Genomic DNA, 24,199 nt, shown 5'->3' with positions numbered 1-24,199 from the left:
CCTTTGAAAAACCGCTGAACTATTCGATGGGAGAGTTGGTAGAAGATTCACTAGAAGGACTTCTGAAGAAATTTGTAGAGGAGTCCCTGAAAATTTGCTTGAAGAAATATCTGTGGAAATCACTAGAAGAATTCCTGAAGCTTTTGCTCAATGAATCTGAGGAGAAATTCCTGAAGATCCCCTTGAATTTGGCAATAGGATTCAGAATCAGGAAAAAAGTGACTTGTGAGATCATTTTGGCTAAAATAGAGACCTTGAGACCTTTCGTTAAAAATAAAGACTTTTTAGAGACTTATTTTTTCTTCATACTTGCAGAAATGGGAGATTTTTCCTAATGCTTCCAAAACTCAACTAATAATATTCCCACATAAACCAAAAGCTCTTTATTTGAAACCTTCAAGTAGACATGTTGTCACGATGAGAGGGGTTCCAATAAATTGGTCAGATGAAGTTAAGTATCTAGGGCTCATGCTAGATAAGAATTTAACTTTCAAAAATCACATTGAGGGCATTCAAGCCAAATGTAACAAATATGTAAAATGTCTCTACCCCCTTATTAATAGAAAATCAAAACTTTGTCTTAAGAATAAGCTTTTGATATTCAAACAAATTTTCAGGCCAGCCATGTTTTATGCTGTACCAATATGGACTAGCTGTTGTAATACCAGGAAGAAAGCTCTGCAGAGAATTCGAAATAAAATTTTGAAAATGATTCTGAAGCTTCTTCCCTGGTTAGTACCAATGAGTTACATAGAATATCCAATGTAGAAACATTGGAAAAAATGTCAAATAAAATAAATAATAATTTCAGGCAAAAATCGTTACAATCTTGTATTGCCACGATTAATGCGTTATATGTTTAGGTTAAGTTAGGTTAAGTATATTCAAAGCGTTTTTTTTTCTCTTATAAGCAGGTGAAATCAACTCACCTGTAAAAAATCCAAATGCTACGGCAAATGAAATGTAATATGTTGTTAACAAAATGTTAATGAAATCTTAAATTTGTTTTACCAAATTAGGATGATAGTGTTGTCTAATAACACAGAACACCTAAATATAAGAAATGAATGTAGTGTTTGGAATGATAACTAAAAAAAATGAGAAACTTGCATTAAAATATAGACCAAGTCTCTAGAAAGAGAACTGCTACCAGTCCTGTATTTTACATTAGGATTTGTACAGCCCTTAGAGGCTAAATTCTTTAACAGACAAATGAGAAGTATCGGGTAATAATTAGATACACAATTAACTGATTGAATGTTCAATTCTCGCATAACAATTCAAAAGGGCCAATCCTCAGATCGTTGGTTCTGCGAAAATTCGTGTAATTTCTTACTTGTTGAGTGACGATTTACTATTACTACACGTTGATAATCAATTTTTTGTCTGTAACCTGTCAAAAATGTGGAAAAATGACGTGTTTAAATGCTTGGTCTATTTTCGATTTTCAACCAGGCGTTGGCTTTTTTAAAGGCCAACTTGAATTTTGTTAGCGTGCATTGGCCCTGGGTTAGGCCAAGAGAGAGTCATTTGCCTCCCACCATGCTAAAACCAATAACAGTTTGCGAAAATTTCCGATTGTAGGCCCTCTTGACTTGATGAAGAGAAATTGGCCGTTTAGGCAGGGGGCAATAAATGATTTGGAAAAAGCGGTTATTGGACGTTTTCAAAATCTGGTTTTATGATTATGTTGACAATGTTTGCATGGTTCGTGGGTATTGAATGGTATCGAAACACGATTTGTTTACAATTTGATAATTGGTTCTTAAGAATTTTCACGCGAGAAAGCATTGCATTTTATAAAATAAAGGCTAAGTTGATACGTGTTACTCCTTTTAGAATCGATACCCACTTTCAATAATCTCCGAAGCGGACTGGATGTTCTCGTTGTTCAGATCCATCTTTTCGCTGCGTTGGCCGAACATCATTCAAGGGTGTTGTTGTTGATGATGGTGATTGTGGGTCCACTTAGTAGGCCAATGCTATTTCCAAACCCGCACGGCCTGTTATGTCCGTCCAACTTGCAGCGAATCGCGTGACCTTAGACCCTTATCGGGAGCTAAACAAAGATGGCTTAGATTTGCTGTGCGCTCCGTCTTCGGTGCCCTTCAAGGACATCGCATCGCGCGTTAAGTGTTTGCCTGGGTGTGTATGTGTCGGATGTCCTTTGTTACGCGGAGGGAGACCGGACTGCTTCTGTTTTCAATACACCAACATTCAGTCCAAGGCGATATGGGAGGCGCGACCGACGTCAGCGAGGACGAGGTTTATGACTTTTGTCGTTTCCTTTCGAAGGCGTTTAGTGGACGAAGGACGATGTTTCAAAAGGGGGGTTGGATGATGGACGATGATGGAGGTCACTTCAGCAGGACCTTCTCCACTCGACACAAAGCCGGTTGCATCTTGTTGTTAACCTGGAAGGATAGAAGAGAAATGGTGTTTGTTAGTGCTCGTCGGAAATCAAAATCGATCGAAGGGTGTTTCCTAAATTAAAGTTAGTAGAAATCGATAGTGCTCCAGCAGGCTATAAATCTATTATGACGTCTTATAGTAAATTAGAAAAGGAAACCGAGCTCAAAAGGCAAAGGGTGCCGATGCATGAAAATACCAAAAATATACCACCGCAACCTTTACGAAGCGCGTCTGCGGTCGGTCTTCCCCCCTCAGTGTGGAGGCTCCAAAGTGCAGTGCAGCGAAACGAACGACGAAAATCGAAAGTAAAGCAGCAGCAACTAGCACTCAGGTCTTAAAAGCTTCCAATCGCCTCTTGGCTGATGGTTTACACGATGTTCTTTCCTTTGTCCCGAGCAGAATCTGATTTTGAAATTTTATCAAAATTATATCCAATTGTATTGTTCATAGAATATTAGAAACAAATTTTGATAATCATTCTCTGGATCTGAATCTAACTTCATAATTTGATATCATTTAGATATTCCTCAATCCAAACTGTGATTTAATTCGGTTATCAAGAAACTCACAGTAAATGTATAACTTTTACAAAGTTTTTTCCCATAAAAATTCTTGAAAAACACGAATAACGTCATGAAAGGTGTTTTTTTAGAATCATTATCATGTGAAATGATTTAAAACGATGATATCAAAAATACAAAATAAGTTTTCAATTAGTTCTAAATTCTTACTCGGGTTCACCTCCCACAAGCGATCACCATTCGAAGCCGTTTCACTTCCTGGCTTGCTGAGTTTGGGGATTGGGTTCGACCCCCGGCGCCCAGCCCACGCACGTGCCGAATTCAATAGTCTTCGTTCCAACAAAACGATGACGACAGTACAGAAGACGACGACGACGACGGCGAAGAACACCACCTTGCCCATCATGGTCGCGCGTATATTCTCGGTGTGGTTTTGCGGGGCTTTCTTCGGGCTCTTGTTTCGTCTTTTCGATTGGACATATAATTACCATCGTTATAGTGGTGGGGTATTTATTCGCGCTTTCCCGATAAAGATCTAGGTTCGCCCTAGGTAGGTAGGTAGGTCAGTGCCAGTAGGAAAGTGGACTGAAACTTGACTGATGGATCTTGGTTGAGGAGAAGGGTTCAGAAGAGTTAGAAGAATACATTCTCGGCTTGGTGTAGCTTCAGAAGGCTATTGAGCCAACGAATAAAGCTTCGACCAAATCAGTCAAGGGTAAAGTCATCCAGATTCAGAAAAGCCAGTCCATTGTTGTTAGGAAGCGTGGGTGGTGCGGCTATTTCTGTATTGGGTATCGGCCCTAACTTGACGTCCACTTGAAACACAGATAAAGCTCTCGTAAAATTTAGAAAACACAAAAAGCGTGAAGACTCTCCTTATTATTGATTTTTTGCTTCGAGACAACTTCATTACTTATCCAGTATCTCCTCTCAGAAACTGGAGGTACTTCGTCTTAAAAGCTCCTCTGGGGAAATTCTTCCCTAAATTTGGCAAGCTTCTACCAGAAGCCTGGTTTCTACCAAAAGCTTGGAAAGCTTCTATCAGAAGCTTAGTGTTACCGGCAACACTGTTGACCGCGAAACGGTAGTGAGCAGCGTTGCCAACCTTCCAGATTTGTTTGGAAAATTCCAGATTTTTGAGGCCCCATTATACAAAAATCTGGAAGATCCAGATAGAATTTGAAGTGAATTTGTAAGGTTTTGTAAAAGGTTCTCCTATACGACATAAGCGATCCAGACTTTTCCAGACAAATTTTGAAATTTTCTACCAGAAGCTTGGGAAACTTCTAACAGATGTTTGGGAAGCTTCTACCAGAAGATTGGAAAATTTCTATCTGAAGCTTGGGAAGCTTCTCCTAGAATCTCCCAGAATCTCAGGAAGCTTCTATTAGAAGCTTGGGAAGCTTCTATCAGAGGCTTGGGAAGCTCCCACCAGAAGTTTGGGAAGCTTCAACTAGAAGCTTTAGAGGCTTCTCCCAGAAGCTTGGTAAGTTTCTCACAGAAACTTTGCATCAGAAGCTTGGGAAGCTTCTACCAAAAGCTTGAAAAGCTTCTATCAAGAGCTTGGAAAGCTTCTACCAGCTTCTACTAAGCTTGGGAAACTTCTAAAAGAGGTTTGAGGAGCTTCTACCAGAAATTTGTGAAGTTTCTATCAGAAGTTGGGAAGCTTCTACCAGGCCTGGGAAGCTTGAGGAGCATTTATCAGAAGTTTTTGAAGCTTCTACCATAAACTTATCCCAGAATCTTTTATAGAGGAGACAGATGCCTAGGAAAACAAAACAACTAATAACATCTAATTTAAGATTATTAGCAAAAATCTTTAAGCCAGGAATAACTCTAAACCTTATACACTCCAACCTCTTTTTACGACCGTTTTTTTACCGACGGTTCTTTTTCCAACCACTTTTTTACGACCGAAATTCAGATTAACGACCGTTTTTATAAATGATCATTATCTTAAAAAGTATTCAAAATAGAGGATCATAATGTACAGCAAAATTGTTCGGTAGTTCAAGGGCTAACATATGGTGGTCATTGAATTGCGGAATTCTGCCACTAGGCGGCGTTAGTGAGCATCGAAATTTTGTTTTGCGGATATCTCAGGATCCTGACCACTTAGAGAGATGGCGTCTTCGACAAAGTTGTTCAGTAGCTCAAGGACTATCATTATTCTAGCCAAGAGATTCGAGATTTTGCCACCAGGCGGCGCTAGTGAGCATGAAACTTTTGTTTTGCGGATATCTCAGGATCCTGGCCACTTAGAAAGATGGCGTCTTCGGCAAAGTTGTTCAGTTGCTCAAGGACTATCATTATTCTAGCCAAGAGATTCGAGATTTAGCCACCAGGCGGCGCTAGTGAGCATGAAACATTTGTTTTGCGGATATCTCAGGATCCTGGCCACTAAGAAAGATAGCGCCTTCGGCAAAGTTGTACAGTAGCTCAAGCGCTATAATTTTAAAAGCTATGAGATTCAAAATTCCGCCACCAGGTGGCGCTAGTGAGCATAGAACTTTTGTTTCGCGGATAGCTGAGGACCCTGACCACTTAGAAAGATCCCAAGCAACCAATAGTGCGGATTGTACTGAAGCAGTGAACTCCAGAGATCACTTTTGGTGTAAATCTAGTTTCAGTGAAATTTTTCCGCTGATTGAAAGAATACTACGAAACTTGATTCTCGAAAAAGTAACTCGTGAACTTGTCAATAACTAGAAAGTTCAGAACAAGTTTGAATTGAACTTCTTTCTTATTTGAAAGTAAATATAATTCTTCTATAGGTTGCTTAATGTAATCTGTAAAGTTCGGTTAATTACATAAAAAGTGAGCTGATTAAGCCAAAACATGCCCTTTTATCCGAACTTTTGGTTGCTTGGGATGGCGTCTTCTGCAAAGTTGTTCAGTAGCTCAAGAACTATCATTATAAAAGCAATGAGATTCAAAATTCCGCCACCAGGCGGCGCTAGTGAGCAGGAAACTTTTGTTTTGCTGTTACCCAGGATCCTTACCACAAAGAAAGATGAAGTCTTCGGTAAACTTGTTGAGTAGCTCAACTTTGCCCAAGACGCCATGTCTATATAGTCACGATCCTGAGATATCCGCAAAACATAAGTTTCATGCTCACTAGCGCCGCCTGGTGGCAAAATTTTGAATCTCTTGGCTAGAATAATGATAGTCCTTGAGCTACTCAAGAACTTTGCCGAGGACGCCATCTTTTTAAGTGGTCAGGATCCTGAGCTATCCGCAAAACAAAAGTTCTTTGCTCACTAGCGCCACCTGGTGGCGGAATTTTAAATCTCATAGCTTTTATAATAATAGCGCTTGAGCTACTCAACAACTTTGCCGAAGGCGCCATCTTTCTAAGTGGCTAGGATCCTAAGATAACCGCAAAACAAAAGTTTCATGCTCACTAGCGCCGCCTGGTGGCAAAATTTTGAATCTCATAGCTATTATAATGATAGCTACTGAACAGCTTTGCCGAAGACGCCATCTTTTTAGGTGGTCAGGATCCTGAGCTATCCGCAAAACAAAAGTTCTATGCTCACTAGCGCTGCCTGGTGGCAGAATTTTGAATCAGGGTGTCGTATTTCTCATGTATACCTAAATGAGCTAGTGTGCCATGCGATATTTCATATCGCAACTCACAGATTGTGTGAGACACGAGATGCAGATACGTACAAAATACAGTATTGGACAAAACATTTGCAACTTTCAGATTTTCCGTACAAAATGACCAACTTTGGTCAGCTAGATCTCAGTTATTTATCGTCCGATTTGAATGAAATTTTCACAGAACATCAGATATAACTTGAATTTTAACATATATTTTTGAGTAATTTTTCCAATCACGGGTTTATAAATTATAACGGTTTATCTAAAGTGTAATTTTCGACGAAAAATTCAAAACTATTTATCTCAAAATCTGATAGTCCTACACAAAAACTGTCTTCAGCAAACTTGTTCACATCGTTAAAATCTACAACTTTGCTGAAGATACCATGAAACTATTCCTTCAATATGTTTAGTTGTGTCATTTATAAAAAATCATCAAAAAATTTACTTTAGTCAAACCGTTACTGCTTTTGAACTTGTGATTGGAAAAATTACTCAAACATATATGTTAAAATTCAAGTTATGTCTGATGTTCTGTCAAAATTTCATTCAAATCGGTCTATAAATAACTGAGATATGGCTTCCCAAAGTTGGTCATTTTGTATGGAAAATCGAAAAAGTTGCAAATGTTTTGTCCAATACTGTATAATATAATATTTTATAGAAATTATATCACAACTACATCACATTTAAATACATTGTACGATATCTCTACTCAATAAATTGCTTGTGGATTCAACTTAATATCTCTGAGATTTTTATGAATGTTTACGACAACGACATCTTATGTAATTTGTCGGAGCTATATCTGAATGTTGTTAAGCGCCCAGATAGCCGTAGCGGTAAACGCACAGCTATTCAGCAAGACCAAGCTGAGGGTCGTGGGTTCGAATCCCACCGGTCGAGGTTAGTTAGACTATTGAATTTTTTGTCATATATAATTATTCTAATGGGGTCAAAAAGAAGCGATAAACACGTATCTGTTCAGCAAGACCGTGTTCATTATAGATCGAAAAACAATGAGTAGCGGTATGAATGAGAAGCGATGAACTTTACTACATGTAGCATCTACAAAATCCACAAAGTTTACTACACTTTTTGTATGAATAAAAAACCTTTCGAACATATAGTACCTACTACTTTCGAACTGATGCTGCACGTTGAGAAAATTCTATTCAGAGTGCAGAGTGATGCTGCATGTTAAGAAAATTCCATTCTGAGTGACATTTAAAATCAATAAAAATCATGCATATATGCCAAATTTATCGCTTATTCACACGACAAATCATGTGAAAATATGAATATTGCTACATTCCCGCTATGTATTGCGTAATCGATCATGAACACAAATTCATGTAGGTTATGTAACTTTACACGATTTGAAGTGTAAATTTGCGATAACCATTCCCTTTATGTGCATGTGAATTTTATGATTTGACAACAAAGATTTTTCTGAGATCTTTGGAATACTAGCTAGAAATCTGTATCCCATGAAGGAATCTTGAGATTACAGCAACTGTGGGAGTATAAAGTTCCTTACATTTTAAAGATTGCAGTACTGAGAATTTGATGAAATAGCGGTAGAATTTTGAGCTTCCTCTTTGAATTAAAAATAAACAGCATGTTGAACTCCGATGATGGACATGGAGTTCTTAGTATTTCTGTGGTATTCTCGATATTTCGGTAGGTTTCCTGGCAGTATCCCTGGAATTCTTAAAAACTAAAATAAATTCTAACAACAGTGGTTGAATTAAGGATTTTCTCTTACATTTTCACATTCGGACATTCAAAGGTTTATACTATAATTGAAGATTTCCTCTGAAATCCCAGCGGAACTGCAAATCAAAGGGATCTAAAGTTTACCATATTCCAAAGATTCGGACCAGAGTCTGCAAGAATCTCACTGAAATCTCAGAGATTCTTACAGAAATACCGTTTTGAAGATACCCGAATAATTTCAAAAGATTAATGGATCAAATACCGGATTTACAATATTCCCAAAAGAATCCCAGAATGGCTTCCAGAATCCCAGACTACAAATGGAATCACAATTCCCATTAAAATCTCTACGTTCTAAGTTCTAGAAATTCCAAGGATACTATCAGAAACCCTACCAAAATAACGAGAATATCACAGAAACACTTAGAACTTCCGGAATTCAACATGCTGTTAAGAAAACACACGGGGAGCATCAAAATTCTACCTCTCTAAATTCTATTCTCAGTATTGATGCTATAAAATATGTAATTCCTAATTTGATAGCTGTAGTCTCAAGATCTCTTCATAGATGTTAAGCTAATATTAAAAAAAAAAAACATCAATCGCTGGCGTTGGCGAAGACCGAAAACCACTCAGAAAATTCTTTGATGTACCATCATTATAAAATCATATACATAAAGAGAATACCAGACTAATCGCAAAATTACACTACAAATCTTGTCAAATTACAGCACCTTCATGATTTTGTGCAAATAGGACGATATTCAAAACTGAAAAGGCAATAGATGGCTCTTTTTCAGTGGTAGTAAAAACGAAATCCTGAAGCAAAGAAAGCACCACGGAAGATGAACTAAATACAAAAAGTTATGTATTCACTTTGCACTTGATTTCTAATCACTACTTTTTTGATCCAGTTTCCGAATTGTAAGTAATTTACGTTTTTCATTATTTTCCATACGTTTTGACAGTTCTCCGACTACCATTCTTCCGTGCGCTTGTGTTGAAAGTTTGAGAAATTTGAGAATCCAGCGTAGCGCGATCAGTGAGAGGGATACAAACAACAGTGTCGTCGCACGGCGACCAGTGGAAGAAACTGAATGTTCGAAAGGTTGTTGCCTGTACTTGTTGCCGCTGGCGCTAACTGTTAGCGTTTAAGAACGAAATAAACAGTCGTTACCCTATTGTCGCGTGATCGATTAGATTCCATGCATTTCCGCCATATGCATGATTGTATTAATTTTAAGCGTCACTCTGAATAGATTGTTCTTTACGTGCAGAATCACTCTGCACCCTGAATGGAAATTTCTTAACGTGCAGCTTCAGTCACTGCTCATGTTCGAAAGTAGTAAGTACTACATGTTCGAAAAGTTTTTTATTCATACCAAAGTGTAGTAAACTTTGTGGATTTTGTTTTTGAGTGGATGCTACATGTAGTAAAGTTCAACGTTTTTTATTCATATCACCCAATCTCTGAAGCTAACTACCAGTAGCTTTGTAGTAAATGCTACCTTTATTCATAGCAATGCGTTGTTTGTAGTATGTTCGGAAGGTGTAGAAAGAGAAATTACACAAACATGTTCCACTCGTGTTCCACACATAGCGTTTACTACCGATAATGTAGTAAACTCAACTTTACTACATTTTTATGCATACGGTCCAATGTCCTTGACTAGCGTTTCATCCAAAAAACGTCATAGAATATTGTTGTGCTTGCCACAAGACACATTCTTGCAAAAATGATCATTCGACAAAGCAATCTCACAGTTAATGAAGTATCTTTAAGGACATTATGTGGGGAAGCAGACACTGTCCCATTTGGGATGTACAGAAATAGGGAGAAGTTTTCAGACAAGATTCTTTAGAAACTGTTGGAATTTTTCGTAAAATTTATCCAAGCAGATTTCAAAAAGAAGATATTGCATGATTTTTTTTAAAGAATTTGTTGCGAATTGTCCCACAGATGAACACGGCATACTTATTGACCACCACTCAACAACAGCTTCCAAATACAATATGATGACTACTGCTGACGCCAACCTGATTAATCCTCTCGCGAACCGGGTTGCTATGATCCACTCCACATCAATTGCGAACAATCCGTGGGCGTTATTAGTCACCACCTCACTTTACTGTATCCGATTCAAAACGCGTCCGTCCAATCGACGACGACGACGCTGCGGAGGTGTTCCATAGATTGCTGTTTATGCATGTTTTCAATTCCGGTCCGGATTCAGTTCGAGTTGGAGACTAAACCTAATAATAGTTCTTCTACTTAGTTCAACGCCTCTGCATCGGGGGGTCGACGTCAACTTTGCTGCAACCAGACCTCTCTCTCCTTCTTGGAACAATGATTTCTGATTCGATGATGATGGTTGGCTGTCATCGTCCTGTTCCCTTCTTGGGGTTCACTATCGGCGTCTTACAGGGGTTCCATAGCTACTGGAAGCTCGATGAACGGAAAGTGCACGCGTGATTCCTTGCCATTTGTAAAACACGTAAAATGTCACACAACCGGAAGCCGGGTTCAGTGCTAGATGCCTCTGTGTCATCCGTTATCGTTTTACAAATACGATGAAGTCAGGCCATTCTACAGTACTGTACTTACAGTGGTATCTCAATATAACATGTCACAATTTTCATTTTTGTTACGTTATATCCAAATTACGTTATATCGAAAAAGCATATGTTTCTCATGATTTTGTTAAATATGTGTACTTTAAGAGAATCAACCTTAAAATTTATGTTATTCACCTAACCTTGTTTTATTCTTTATTTTGGTCTTTTGAATTTCTTTATGCTTTTCTTTGTTCTTTTATTTTCTTATAGTTTTGATTTTTCTGCTATTTTTTTGTACTAGTCTTACGCTGCTTGGAACGGAATCTATTTCTCAGCTCAGTAATCTATGAGCACTTCCATAGTTGGGATATGAAGATAGCCTGAGATGTTTTCGTAACGGAAACTTTTTGGACTTTCCTTACGTGCCTGCTATACGATGGATATACAATGCAAAACTGGGCAACTTTGACAATAAGCTCCCAGAAAGCTAACGGTAGAAGTGGTCATTGCACAATAAGCAGAGAATCAGGTTCTATCTTAGAGCTGTAGCTGATGTACTGCAGACATAATTTAACGAATGGCCAGAGAAATCTTTGAAGGAAGTATTGAGTCAGTCTGGAAATGTTTCTGGTAGAATCTTAAGCTAAAACTTAAAAGCCATTGTTAGAAGTTATTCTTATGTCGGAATGATCGATTTTTCTATGGAAAACACTCCTTATGTCATACCGAAAACATGTGTAAAATTTAATACAAATCGAAGATTATCGGGAACGATTTCTAAATTTGAACTTAAAACATATGAGAGTCAAAAAGTTTAAGTTATACAAAGGTTTCGTTATATCGAGGTATGACTGTAGTTGCCAAAAATCTTCACCGTCGCCAACGCGCTAATTTTTTCAGTTGCAATCCCGGCTGTTTTCGAGCAAAACGCGGATCCCGTTCTAATGACTTGTGGCAACACATCAGAGTACAAGCGAATCGATGACGAGCCAAACCTAAGACGGCGATGATGATGATGATGGCATCAAGCGATGTGACTTGTGTTGTATTGATTAGCGGGGCAAACAAAACTTGTTGACGGCGGTTCGGTTAGCGAAACCGACCGCCACATATGGAAGGAGCGAGCACTTGCTCGCAGGCGTTGACCGAATCTAAACGAACCGCGGAGATAGATGTGTTGTGATTCTCCAAAAATGTAAGTCAGTGGTTCTCAACCTAGACGTGGCGAGTCATCAAGTTAATTTATTCTGAAAATCGTACAGTGAGGTTTTGACTCAAACTTTTGATTCGAAGTGACTATTGTTCACCGCATTTTCAATTCCTATTTCTCAGTTTTCAAGTCAATCGATGTGATTTCTTGCTCGTTGAATGACGATTTACTATTACTACACGTCAATAAATACATGGCGCTTTTTAGAATTCCAACCAGGCATTGGCCTTTTTTATAGGTCAACTTGAATAATTCCACTAGCGTAACATTAGAAAAGGGCCTAACTGCAAAATGTAAACAAACTTGATTATTCATTATTTGTATCATTTTTCACGTAAATTACTCTTACATACTCTTACTGACATGCAAAATGCATTATTAATGGTATTTTTATTCAAATTTAAAAGGGCCTATCTGAAAATGGTAAAACTAAGAGGGCTTAACTGGTCATAAAAGGGCCTAACTGAAAATTTCCATCAAAATCAGATAGGCCCTTTCGTACATTTTTAATTTTCCCCCAGATTTTTCAATATTTAGCCATTGTATAGTGTTTTTCTCACATAATGGACCCTAGTGAAATATTTGAAAAGGGTCTATCTGCATAACGTAAAAATTGAGAAACTCTCTATTGAAGATTCTGTAACATATTGATTATTACTAATTTAAACCCATTGCTATTTAATAGTTTTAAACTTTTGTTCGACACTCATAGTCTATTACTGGGCCACGTAACGTTTTAAATCTTAAATAACATAACAACTCATAAAAATTTGTTGAATTCAAACATCATCGGCAGATAGGCCCTTTTACGAGTCTTCAAACCAGTTATGCCCTTTCAGTTAGGCATTTTGATTGAACAAGGGTTCAGTTAGGCCCTTTTAGAATTTGCTGATTTTATTCATTATTGACGTGATTTGCATAATTATTGATTAAAATCAAAGGATTATATGAGAAAACCCCAACATAACATCTAAATATTAGAAATTCTTGGATGAAGATTCAGTACTACATTGATTATTTATATTTCAACCCCTTTCTCCTATTTACTAGTTTTATACTTGTGTTGGACACTCATAATAGGCTACTAGGTGGCCCATAACGTTTTAAATCTTAAATAACAAAACAACTCGTGAAAATGGTTGAATTCAAACATCATCGGCAGATAGGCCCTTTTACGAGTCAGCAAACCAGTTAGGCCCTTTGATTGATCATGGTTTCAGTTAGGCCCCTCCAGTTAGGCCCTTTTATTAAACATAGTTCCAGCTAGGCCCTTTTGGAATTTGTCAATTTTATTGATTATTGAAGTGATTTTCAAAGTTTAAGAACAAAATCAATCGATTATGTGAGAAAATCAACATTGAATATTGAAAATTCTTTATTGAAGATTCAGTACTACATTGACTCCTATTTCAAGCCCATTCTCTTTTTTACTAGGTCTATCATAATCTTAATGCAAAATTTGTTGAAAAACTGATTTTTTTATCCTGAAAAAAAAATTCAATTACATTAAAAATTTTGAATAACTTTTATTTGTTAATTTTTATTTGTTGCCTCTAGTTGTGAATCGAGTTCTAAAAGTCACGATTTTCACAAAAACAAATTTGTTTGTTTTTGTAACAGCCCTGCAACCTGCAAGAATTCTTCTTCTACTTTTTCTTGGCATTACGTCCTCACTGGAACAGAGCCTGCTTCTAAGCATTGTGTTCAATGAGTATAAACTGAGAGCTTTCTTTAACAAGTTGCCATTTTCGCATTCGTATATCGTGTGGCAAGTACGATGATACTCTATGTGCAGGAGAGTAAAGGAAATTTTCATTACGAAAAAAAGCTGGACCGACCGGGAATGGAACTCAGATACCTTCAGAATGGCTTTGCTTTGTAGCCGCGGACTTTAACCGCTCGGCTAAGGAAGGCCCCAAAGTTTGAAACAAGTGAAAAAGTGAATGGGTTTGAAATAGATATGATCAATAAGGTAGGGTAAAAGCACCGGTTTTGGCCAGCCTAAGAGAAAATGTCAATAAAAATTAAATGGGAAGCCGTATTGATACTACAAATATGTCAAATGCAAGTTTTCAATCCATATTATGTGCGTAAAACATCAAAACTGAGCTAAAACCATTTTTTCGCTTTAAAAATCTCGTTGGTCAATATAGGCCAACGGAACCAGTTTCGGCCAGAGATTTAACTTCGGTTCCTAAATTGGCCAATTGCCTTGATTTCTCATGAGAGTGGCCAAATTAGGAGTACCCTGGCCAAATTAGGTGTATGGAACTTAAAATATAAAGAAAATGAATTGTTTTTCTTATGTTTTGAATCAATTTGGGCGACTAAATTGATGTAGCTCTATCATATGAATGTGATCTACTGAACACAAAAGCTTTCATGCTGATTGGCTATGTAAAATGGTGTATAATCCACTATGGCTACAACTGGCGTATGGCCAAAACCGGTGCTTCTACCCTAGTGAATATTCAACCGAGAATATCCAACATTTAGCTATTACATTGTGTTTCTCTCGCTTGATTTTATTTAAGAACTATGAAAATCACTTCAATAAGCAATAAAATCAACAAATTCCAAAAGGGCCTAACTGGAACTATGTTTATTAAAAGGGCCTAACTGGAGGGGCCTAACTGAAACCAGGTCCAATCGAAGGGCCTAACTGAAAGGGCCTAACTGGTTTGAAGATTCATAAAGGGCCTAACTGCTGATGATATTTGAATGCAACCATTTTCACGAGTCGTTATGCTATTTAAGATTTCTAACGTTCTGGGCCACGTAATAAACCGTAATAAGTGTTGAACACAAATATAAAACTAGTAAAAAAGTGAATGGGTTTGAAATAGCAATAATCAATAAGCTGCTGATTTTTTATAGAATAGTTTCCAATATTTAGCTATTATAATATTGTGTTTTTCTCACATAATCATTGAATTTTGTCGAAGAATTATGCAAATCACTTCAATAATCAATAAAATTAGCAAATTCAAAAAGTGCCTAACTGCGGATGATGTTTGAATTGAACTATTTCTACAAGTTGTTGTGCTATTTGAAAATCAAATCGTCGTTAGCTACGTAAAAGACCATTAAAAGTGTCGAATACAAGGGGTCATCCGAAAATGACGTCCAACAAATGGGCCTCCTCCAATGGGGGGATTCAAGAAAATGTGTCAAAAAAAAAAAAAATGTTGCGAGTTGGCTTGAGAACAGGTCAACAGATTTACATAGCTATATCACTGTTGTATTGATCTAGGGCTCCAAAGTGTTTGTGCGAGGGAATAGTACAGGTTGCATTGAGAAATTGTGATGACTCAACGTGTCACAAAGTACGATATAAATTACTACAATGTTACTGACAGTACTCTAGAATGCCGTGTCGAATTGTTATGATGATCGTGCGTATCAATTGTCATTCTGTCATGGGGGGCAGTTTAACGTCTAGCGGGACAACTAGTTCAGAATATGATCTCTGAAAGATCAGGAGAATGTTCCTTACTGAAGGTTTGCATGAGGTTTCCAAGAAAATTCCGATAATTCCATTATAAATTCTGGAGAATTTCCCGTGCAAATTGATGGGCCTAAACGCAAAGGGGTGTAAGTGACATTTTGGTCGGTTTTGAGTTAAGTGTAATAAAATATTCTACTGTTTCTAGCTTTTTAACGCTATTTTAAGACGATTTTTCCGTCTAACAGAGAGATTAACAAAATTCGTTAGAGATTGGCTTGTTTTATTGGGTCCCCGGAAAGTCGTATGGAATGAGAGTTTGCTGAAAAAGCTTCAAGCGTTTTTCTCAAAATCAGATTTATGTCACTTACACCCAGTGGATTCACTCAAAATCAGATTTATGCCACTTACCCTTTCAGTGGAAAATTTGGAGAATTTTGTGTGTAAATACTGTAGATTTTCGAAGAATTCATTTCATGGATGTTTACCAGAAATAGACCAGAATTTACACAGGAAATTTTACAAATTCTGGACAAGGAGATTCATTAGAACTGTAATAGAAAATTCACCAGAGTTTTCATAAAAAATTCACCAGGATTTTCACGAGATACTCTCTAGAATTTACAACGAAAATTCAACAACAATGCCCAACAACAGTGGAATTTTCAAAGGTCCTTTACGCAGACACAGTTTTGCGTTTGACTTGCGTGAGCTAAAAGCTATATACTTTTTATTATTATTTTAGTTTTTTCATGAGGAATGTCCTACTTACATCGGTCTCTTGCTACTCTCCTTATAGCTCAACAATCGAAAACGTTATATAATTCTTCAAATAGAGCCAAAAAAGACTAGAAGTAATATCTAAATTTAATATAACCTCAACTATTTCTCAAGCTCCAATGAAGAAATGAGAACGGCGGTTTTCTGGCTACTTGCCACCTAACAGAGGTATTTAGAATCAATTTTACAATAAAGTTTTACAAGAATTACAATAAACTTACTGTTTTTACCAAATAATTCACAAATTCACTATTAAAGAAAGAAAATGTGTATAGCTTCAGTACCTTTCTATTTCATTTCACCTTTTTCCGTTTCTCTCCAGCCTCTTGTATCCAGCTTTTAACGCTAGCATGCCATAAATTTTGACGATTCTTATATACACTATACATGTTTTTATGAATATGAAATAGATTTCTCGTTTACTAATAATAATTGACTATTTTTTTTAGATATATGAGGTGGACTGGACAGTAGCTAATGCCAATAGTGGCTACGAGCTGAAGAGACCCATGCTGGAATAAATTCGATTGCATTTTGAAGATGTTAATGCGATTTAGACCATCGAGGACTATTAACCAATCCTAGAGAGGCCTTCTAATCCTCAAAATGTGCAGTGTCGAGTCGGTCCTTTTCGTATTCTCACGACTGCATCAAATAGTTTGTGATGATTGATTTATTGTGAAGATTTGAAAAGCATTTGAGTTAGAGAATTGATGAAAAATCTTTAGAAATATAAATAAAATTCCACAGAGCTCAATAATGTAATACTAACATGATTTTATTACAATCTAAACTACCGTTAAACCAGAATTAGCAAGTCTGTGGCAGGACGAAGTATAGTAGGTGCCACATAGAATGTATACATTGATTGTTGGTTTGAAAATGTGTAAAGTAAAACAAATTCTCATATCTATGAGAAAACAAATTTAACGCTCTTTTGTAAGTTTTTTTTTTCACGGAGAGGCATGAGATATTGATAACACTGAGTTACTGTATCTCTATGATCGTCGCTGGATTGGCAGCAATGAAATGATTGATTTGCATTCCTAATCCAGTGATTTTTAAAGCAGCCCAATTATTTCTCATAAATCGATTGACTTGCGTTAATAATAACGATGATTTTTTCAATAGGATAGCTGAAACAATAGAATTATATGCAATTATTACGATAAATATTATACATCTAAGAGAATTTGAATACTAAATAGTTCATTACGAATGTTGGCTGTCAATCCTCGGCCTCTTTCCGAGGGGTATTCGATTCTGGTGTAATCGTACGGGATCGGTGCTGAATACCGTAACAATTCTAATTATAATTCTTTGAAAATTTCAACCGTAAGTTTTTTAGAACTTCCATGAGGAATTCTCCATAGTTTTCACGAGAAATTCTCCAGAATCCCCGAGGAAATCTCCAAAATTCCACGGGAAAATAATCGATAATCCATAACTATCTAAGGAAAGTGTGGAAACTCTTTACGGTAATTGAATATATATTTTTTGTGTGTGAATTGGAATATAAATCTTTAGGTTGTTTTTGATTAATAGATAATTTTTGTCTGTGGGAATTCCGCAGGTTTTTTTTTCCTGTATATATTTTGAAAAGTTCCCTTTGGTTTTTTTTTAAATTCCTCATGGAAATTCTAGACTATTTCCCTGTAAAAATCCTTAAAAAAAATCTCCGTCGATTTTTTTAATTTGCTCTAGAAATTTGGGGGAAATAATCTGTCAAAATTCTGGAGCATATTTTTGTGAAAAATTAAGAAATTCTTATGCGTAAATTCTAAACAATTTCCCTCTGGAAAATCTGGATAATTTCACTGTGCACATTCTGGGAGTTATGATTAGTTACCCAGGGAAAATTCTAAATAATTTTCCTTTCGAAATTCAGATTAATTTCTGTTTTAGGTTGTGCAAAAGTCAACTCTTCCTAACTCGATGTTGAAGGGACCATTGAGATGGAAGGTATCGTGTTATAGAACACAAAATCAGTGCAACTGCGATCCAAGGGACCATTGAGGTAGCCATGAATACTAACTTTGAATATGGTTCTCTATCTCGATACGGAATATCGAGTAAGAAAGAGTTGACTGTATATAGATTTTCAGAGGAAACTCTGACAAATTTCGAAAAAAAACGAAGGGAAAGTCGAAGTTTTTATCAAATTTCCAATAGAATTACTGTCGAATTCCCAAAGAAAAATCTATCGAGTTTCCAAGGTATTTTTTCTAAATTTCCAAGGAGAATTCTACCGAATATCGAATTATAACGAATGTTCATAATTGAATTTCTAAGTTTTCCGTAAAAATTTGACAGACACAGGTTTTTTTTTCAAAATTAGACAGAATTTTCCTTTAGTTTACTATTCTTCTTGGATATCCAAGAGAAATTCTGGCATATCTCCAGGTTTTTTTTTTTGCAATTTGAAAGGGAATTTTTATTGAATTTCTAAATTTTTCGTGGAAATTTGACCAAATTTCTCCTTGAAATTAAACAGGATTTCTCGTGAAATGCTCAGGAAAAAAATCTGTAGACTTTCCGAGGAAAATTGTGACGCAATTGTAAGGAAAGTTCTGTCAAATTTGCAATGGAATTTCTGTCCGATTTCCACGAGAAATTGTGTCAAATTTTCAAATGAAATTCTGTCGAATTTCCAAGGGAGTTTCTATCAAATTATTGAATATCGAGAAACAGAACTTTTCGTGGCAATTTAATCGAATTTCAACTTACAATTAGACTAAGTTTCCTGTGGAAATTCTGCAGGATTTCCCATGAAAATCTGGCAGAGTTTTTTGTGGTAGTTCAAATGAATTTCTCGTTCAAGTGAAACAGAATTTTCCTCATTTATTTGAACGACTTTTTCTCGTGTTACCCAAGACAAAATTCCTTTGAAGTTCCAAGGAAAATATTGTTAAATTTCCTAGGGAATTTATTGGCTAACAATAAGACACAATGAAACTTAGGTTTCAAACGTCTGTATTCAATGACTGTCAGTAACAGAATGAACTAAAGGTATTTGTTTCTTCTTCTTGGTGACATTTTCTTAGGTTGCTATTATCGCTTCGGTCTCATCTCCAACACTCCAGCCATCACAGCTAACTTCTTTATACGGGCTGTCAAAAAATATCGTCGGCAACGATATTTGAGGCTCTTCGGTTGCTGCACGGCTGGCAGCATATTCTTTGTCATGCGTGTAGTTGTGAGTTCGCTGTGCATGACCAATATGAAGCAGAGGTGTTATACCTTGTTGTTGTTATGTTATAGGTATTCGTTTTTATTTAGGTTTTCATCGTTCGTAAAAAAAATGAAACGCACCCGAGAAGGATGGTTTCGGAGGTTGTTTTGGTGGTGATTGATTTGTGAGAAATTATCTGGGAATTCTCGGACCAATTCCCTGGTGAATAATTATTAATTATTTGAAAGCAATCCATTATTTTGAGCATTAGTGCTTGTAATTTGCTGAAAATGCGAATAAAAGGGAAGTTTTGATATCAGAGATATTCATTATTGCGCTATACAAGAGGTGGGAATTGAAAAACAATCGAAATTGTTTTACGTAAATAATTAACAGCCCCTTAAAGTTAGATTCAGCAATCTTGAGGATTGCTTAAGGAATTCCTAAGAAATTCCTCTAAAAAATTTTACAGGAACCTTAGAAAAAGGTTTTTTTGCAAAATCGCTGCCAAACTATCAACAGATTTTTATTCACATTTTTTTTCAAGAATGCGACCAGGGTATGCATTGCTTTGATTTTTCCAAAGCCTTTTTTCAGAATTTATTACAGAAATTCCTCAGATAATTCATCCAAAAATCTTCCATCTCTATGACATTGGCTTCAGTAATTTAGATCCTAAGCTTCCTCAATCATTTCATTCACAGATTTTTTTTATATACTTCTGAGGTTCTTAAATTACTTTTTCAAAATTCTTTCCAGGATTTTTGCCAGGTATTCAGTATTTCCTACAAAGGTTTCCATGAAAAAGACTTCAAGAACTTCACATATTCACCTCCAAGGATTTTTCCAATAATTACAAGGAGTCTTCCGATAATTCCGAAAATTTCACCAGAAATTTCTTCATAAATCCCTATTTGATTCACTGAGAGGATTCTTTCAAGAATTCCAACGGCAGTTTCTTCAGCATTTTCTTAAGGAATATTTAGCGGAATTCATGAAGAAACTCCTACAAGAATTCCTAAGATAAAGAATTCCTGAAGGGACTACTGGAGGAATTTCTGAAGGATCTCCTAGGGAAATTCCTGGATGAATTCCTCCAGGAGTTCCTTCAAAGATTCTTCCAAGAAGAATTCCTGATCAATCTCCTGTAAAAATTCCTGAAGGAGTTCTTGAACGAACTCCTGGAGGAATTCCTGAAGGATCTCTTGGAGAAATTCCTGTAAGAATTTCTCCAGGAGCTCCTTCAGCAATTCCTCCATGTGATTCTTCATGTAGGAATCGCTGAAGGATCTCTTTGAGATATTCCTGAAGGAACTCCTGGAGGAATCGCTGAAAGAACTTCTGCAGGGGTTCCTAAAAGCTTCTAAAAGGAAATCCTGAAGAAACTCCTGGAGGAATTCCTGAAGGATTTCCTGGAGGAATTGCTGAAAGAACTTCAGAAGGATTTTTTCTGGAACTCTTGAAAGAATTCCAAAAGGAACTCCTGGAGGATTTCCTTCAGGAAATCTTAGAGGAATTCTTGACTTGAACTCCGTGAGGAATTTCTAAAGAAAATCTTGGAGGAATTGCTGTAAAAACTCCTGGAGGATTTTCTGAAGGAACTTTTAGAGGAATTCTTGGAGGAATACTTGGAAGAATCCCTGAAGAAACTCCAGGAGGAATTCATTAAAAAACTCCTGGAGGAATTCCTGAAGAATCTCCTGGAGAAATTCCTGGAGGAATTCCTCCAGAACAATTCCCCTAAAGGAATTCCTGAAGAAATTAATGGAGGAATTCCTGAAGGAACTCCTGGAGGAATACCTGAATGAACTCTTGGAAGGATCCCTGATGATTTTTCTGGATGAATTCCTGAAGGATCTCCTATTTCTCTAAATGGAGTTCCTACATGAGTTCCTTCAGGAATTCTTCCACGTGTTCTTTAAGAAAATTTTCCTAGAGGAATTCTTGAAAGATCTCTTGGAGACATTTCTGAAGAAACTCCTAGAGAAAGTGCTGAAAGAACCCTTGGAGAAATTCTATAAGTAACTACTGTAAAATTTTCTAAAGGAGCTCCTGGAGTAATTGTTGAAGAAACTACTGGAGGAATTCCTGAAAGAATTTCTGGAGAAATTTCTGAAGGATTTCCCGGAGGAATTACTGAAAGATCTTCGGGGGGATTTTTAAGGAACTTCTGGAAGAATTCAAAAAGTGTTCCTGGATGATTTCCTGAAGGAATTCATAGAGGAATTCTTGATTTGAACTCCTGGAAGAATTCCTAAAGAAACTCCTGGAGGAATACCTGAAGGATATTCTGGAGGAATTCCTGACGGAAGTCTTGAAAGAATCCCTGGAAAAATTCCTGGAATTTCTGAAGAAACTCCTGCAGGAATTGCTGAAATAACTTCTAGAGGAATTTCCAAAGGAACTCCTGGAGGAATTTTAAGAGTAACTCCTGGATGATTTCTTGAAGAAACTCCTGGAGCAATCCCTGAAGAAATTCCTTTTTCTTCATGAATTCTTTCAGGAGTTCCTTCAGGGATATCTTCTTGAGATCATTCAGAAATTATTCCAGAAGTTCATTCAGGGATTACTCCAGGAATTCAAATAGTAATTCCTCCATGACTCTTCCATAGATTCTTCTAGGAGTTCCTCCAGGAAATCTTCCAGGAGTTCCTCCACGAGTTCCTCCAGGGATTCCTCCAATAGTTCCTCGAACCTCCTTTAATACTCCCGGAAGTATCCCTGTAAGAATTCCTATAGGAATCCATGGTGGAGCTCTTGCAGGAATTCCTGGGGGAATATTTAGCGATTCCTCCAGGAGCTTCTTCAGGAGTTCCTCCAGAAGTTCCTCCAGAAGTTCTTCCGGAATTTTTTCAGGAGTTGTTACAGGAAGTCTTCCAGGAGTCCTTCTAGGAATTCCTCCAAGAGTTTTGTCAGGAATTTCTCCAGGATTTTCTTCAGCAATTCCTCCAGAAGTCCTGTAGCAATTCCTTTAGTAATTCCTCGTTGAAGTCCTGCAGAAAGTCCTCTAGCAGTTCTTTCAGGAATTTCTCCAGAAGTTCCTTCAGGAAGTCCTCCAGAAATTCCATCAGGAATTCCTTCAAAAGTTCCTTTAGTAATTCCCCATGAAATTCCTACAGGAGTTCCTTCAGTAATTCCTCCAAGAGTTCTTTCAAGAATTCTTCCAGGAACTCCTTTAGGAAATTTTCCAGGAATTTCTTCAGGAATTTCTCCAAGGGTTTCGTCTGGAGTTTCTTCAGGAATTCTTGCAGGAGTTTCTTCATAAATTTTCCAGGAGTTTCTTCAGAAATTTCTTAAGGAGTTTCATTAGAAGTTCCTCCAGCAGTTCTTAGAGGAATTTCTCCAGGAGTTTTCCAACAAATTTTTCCAGGATTTCCTTCCGAAATTGCTCCAGGAGTTCCATCAGAAATTCCTCCAGGAATTCCTTGACGAATTCTTCCTGGAGTTTCAGCAGGAGCTTCTTCAAGAATTTTATTAGGAATTTATTCAGGATTTTCCTCAGGAGCTCTTGCAGTAGTTTCTTCAGAAATTCCTCCAGGAGTTTCTTCAGGAAGTCCTCCAGGAGTTCCATAAGAAATTCCTCCAGAAGTTCCGTCATTAATTTCTCCAGGAATTTCTTAAGGAACGCCACCATGATTTCCTTCAGAAATTCCTCTAGTAGTTTCTTCAGCAATTCCTTTAAAAGTTTCTTTAGTAATTCCCCATGGAATTCCTAAAGGAGTTCTTCCAGGTTTTCTTTTGAAAATTTATCCAGGTGTTTCTTGAGGATTTTTTCCAGAAGCTTCTTCAGAAATTTCTCCAAGAGTTTCGTCCAGAATTTATTCAGGAATTCCAACAGGAGTTTCTTCAGAAATTTTCCAGGAGTTTCTTCAGGAATACCTCCAGGAGTTTCTTCGAGAATTCCTCCAGGAGTTCCTTCGGGAATTCCTCCAGGAGTTTCATCAGAAATTCCTTCAGGAGTTCCGTCAGGAAATTCTCCAGAAGTTTCTTCAGAAATTACACAAGGATTTTCTTCAGGAATTCCTTCAGCAATTCCTTCAAAAAATCCTTACAGAATTTCTCCAAAAAGGTCTCCAGGAGTTTCTTGAGGAATTTTTCCTTCAGGAGTTCTTTCAGGAATTTCTCCATAATTCCTTCAGGAAGTACTGCAAAAATTCTCTCAAGAATTCCTTCAAGAATTTCTCCAGGAGTTTCTTCATGAATTCTTGTAGGAGTTTCTTCAGAAATTCCTCCATAAGTATCTTGTGGAAACCTCCAGGAGTTCCTCCAGGAATTCTTCCAGGAGTTGCTTCAAGAATTCCTTCAGGAGTTCTTTCCAGGATTATCATAAGCAATTCCTCTAAGAACTATTTTAGGAATTCCTCCAGGAGTTCATTCGGGAAATCCACCAAGAATTCTTCCAGGAGTTTCTTCAGGAATATCTTCAGGAGTTCAATCAGGGATTGCCCCAGGAATTCTTTCAGCAATTCCTCCTGAAGTTTCTTCAGGAATTTCTCCAAGAGTTCCCATCCCCTCCTTAATGAAAAATTACCTCTATGGGGAATCCAGGAGTTTCTTAAGGGATTCCTCCTGAAGTTCCTCCATGTATTCCTCTAAATATGTTTCACCAGGAACACCTCGAAGAGTTCCAACATGGCTTCCTCCAGAAGTTCTTCCAGGGATACTACTAGGAGTTCCTCCAGGATTTCTCCTAGGAAATCCTTCAGAAGTTCCTGGAATTCTGAAAGTGGATCAACTTCTGGTAGAAACCTGAAGAAAGAATTCTTGGTGGAATCCCC

General features: G+C 37.1%; 1 protein-coding gene across 3 annotated transcripts in view; it reads right to left on the bottom strand.

Moving 5' to 3' along the window:
- LOC5564728 (serine-rich adhesin for platelets) overlaps nucleotides 1-24,199 on the bottom strand; it is an 83,568-nt gene that overhangs the window by 55,043 nt on the left and 4,326 nt on the right. For all 3 annotated transcript variants that reach the window (XR_002499189.1, XM_021839086.1, XM_021839085.1), the window contains one exon: nucleotides 1,853-2,414. Coding sequence is in view for 2 of the 3 variants with exons in the window: in XM_021839086.1 (XP_021694778.1) it covers nucleotides 1,853-1,928 (76 nt within the window). In the remaining variant the exon portion in view is untranslated. The remainder of the gene's footprint in view (nucleotides 1-1,852; nucleotides 2,415-24,199) is intronic.

Source organism: Aedes aegypti, chromosome 1 (assembly GCF_002204515.2).
Source record: "Aedes aegypti strain LVP_AGWG chromosome 1, AaegL5.0 Primary Assembly, whole genome shotgun sequence".
In the NCBI taxonomy this organism is placed as follows: Eukaryota; Metazoa; Arthropoda; class Insecta; order Diptera; family Culicidae; genus Aedes; species Aedes aegypti.
Note: the sequence above shows the minus strand (reverse complement) of the source record. Positions and strands in the feature narration are given on the sequence as shown.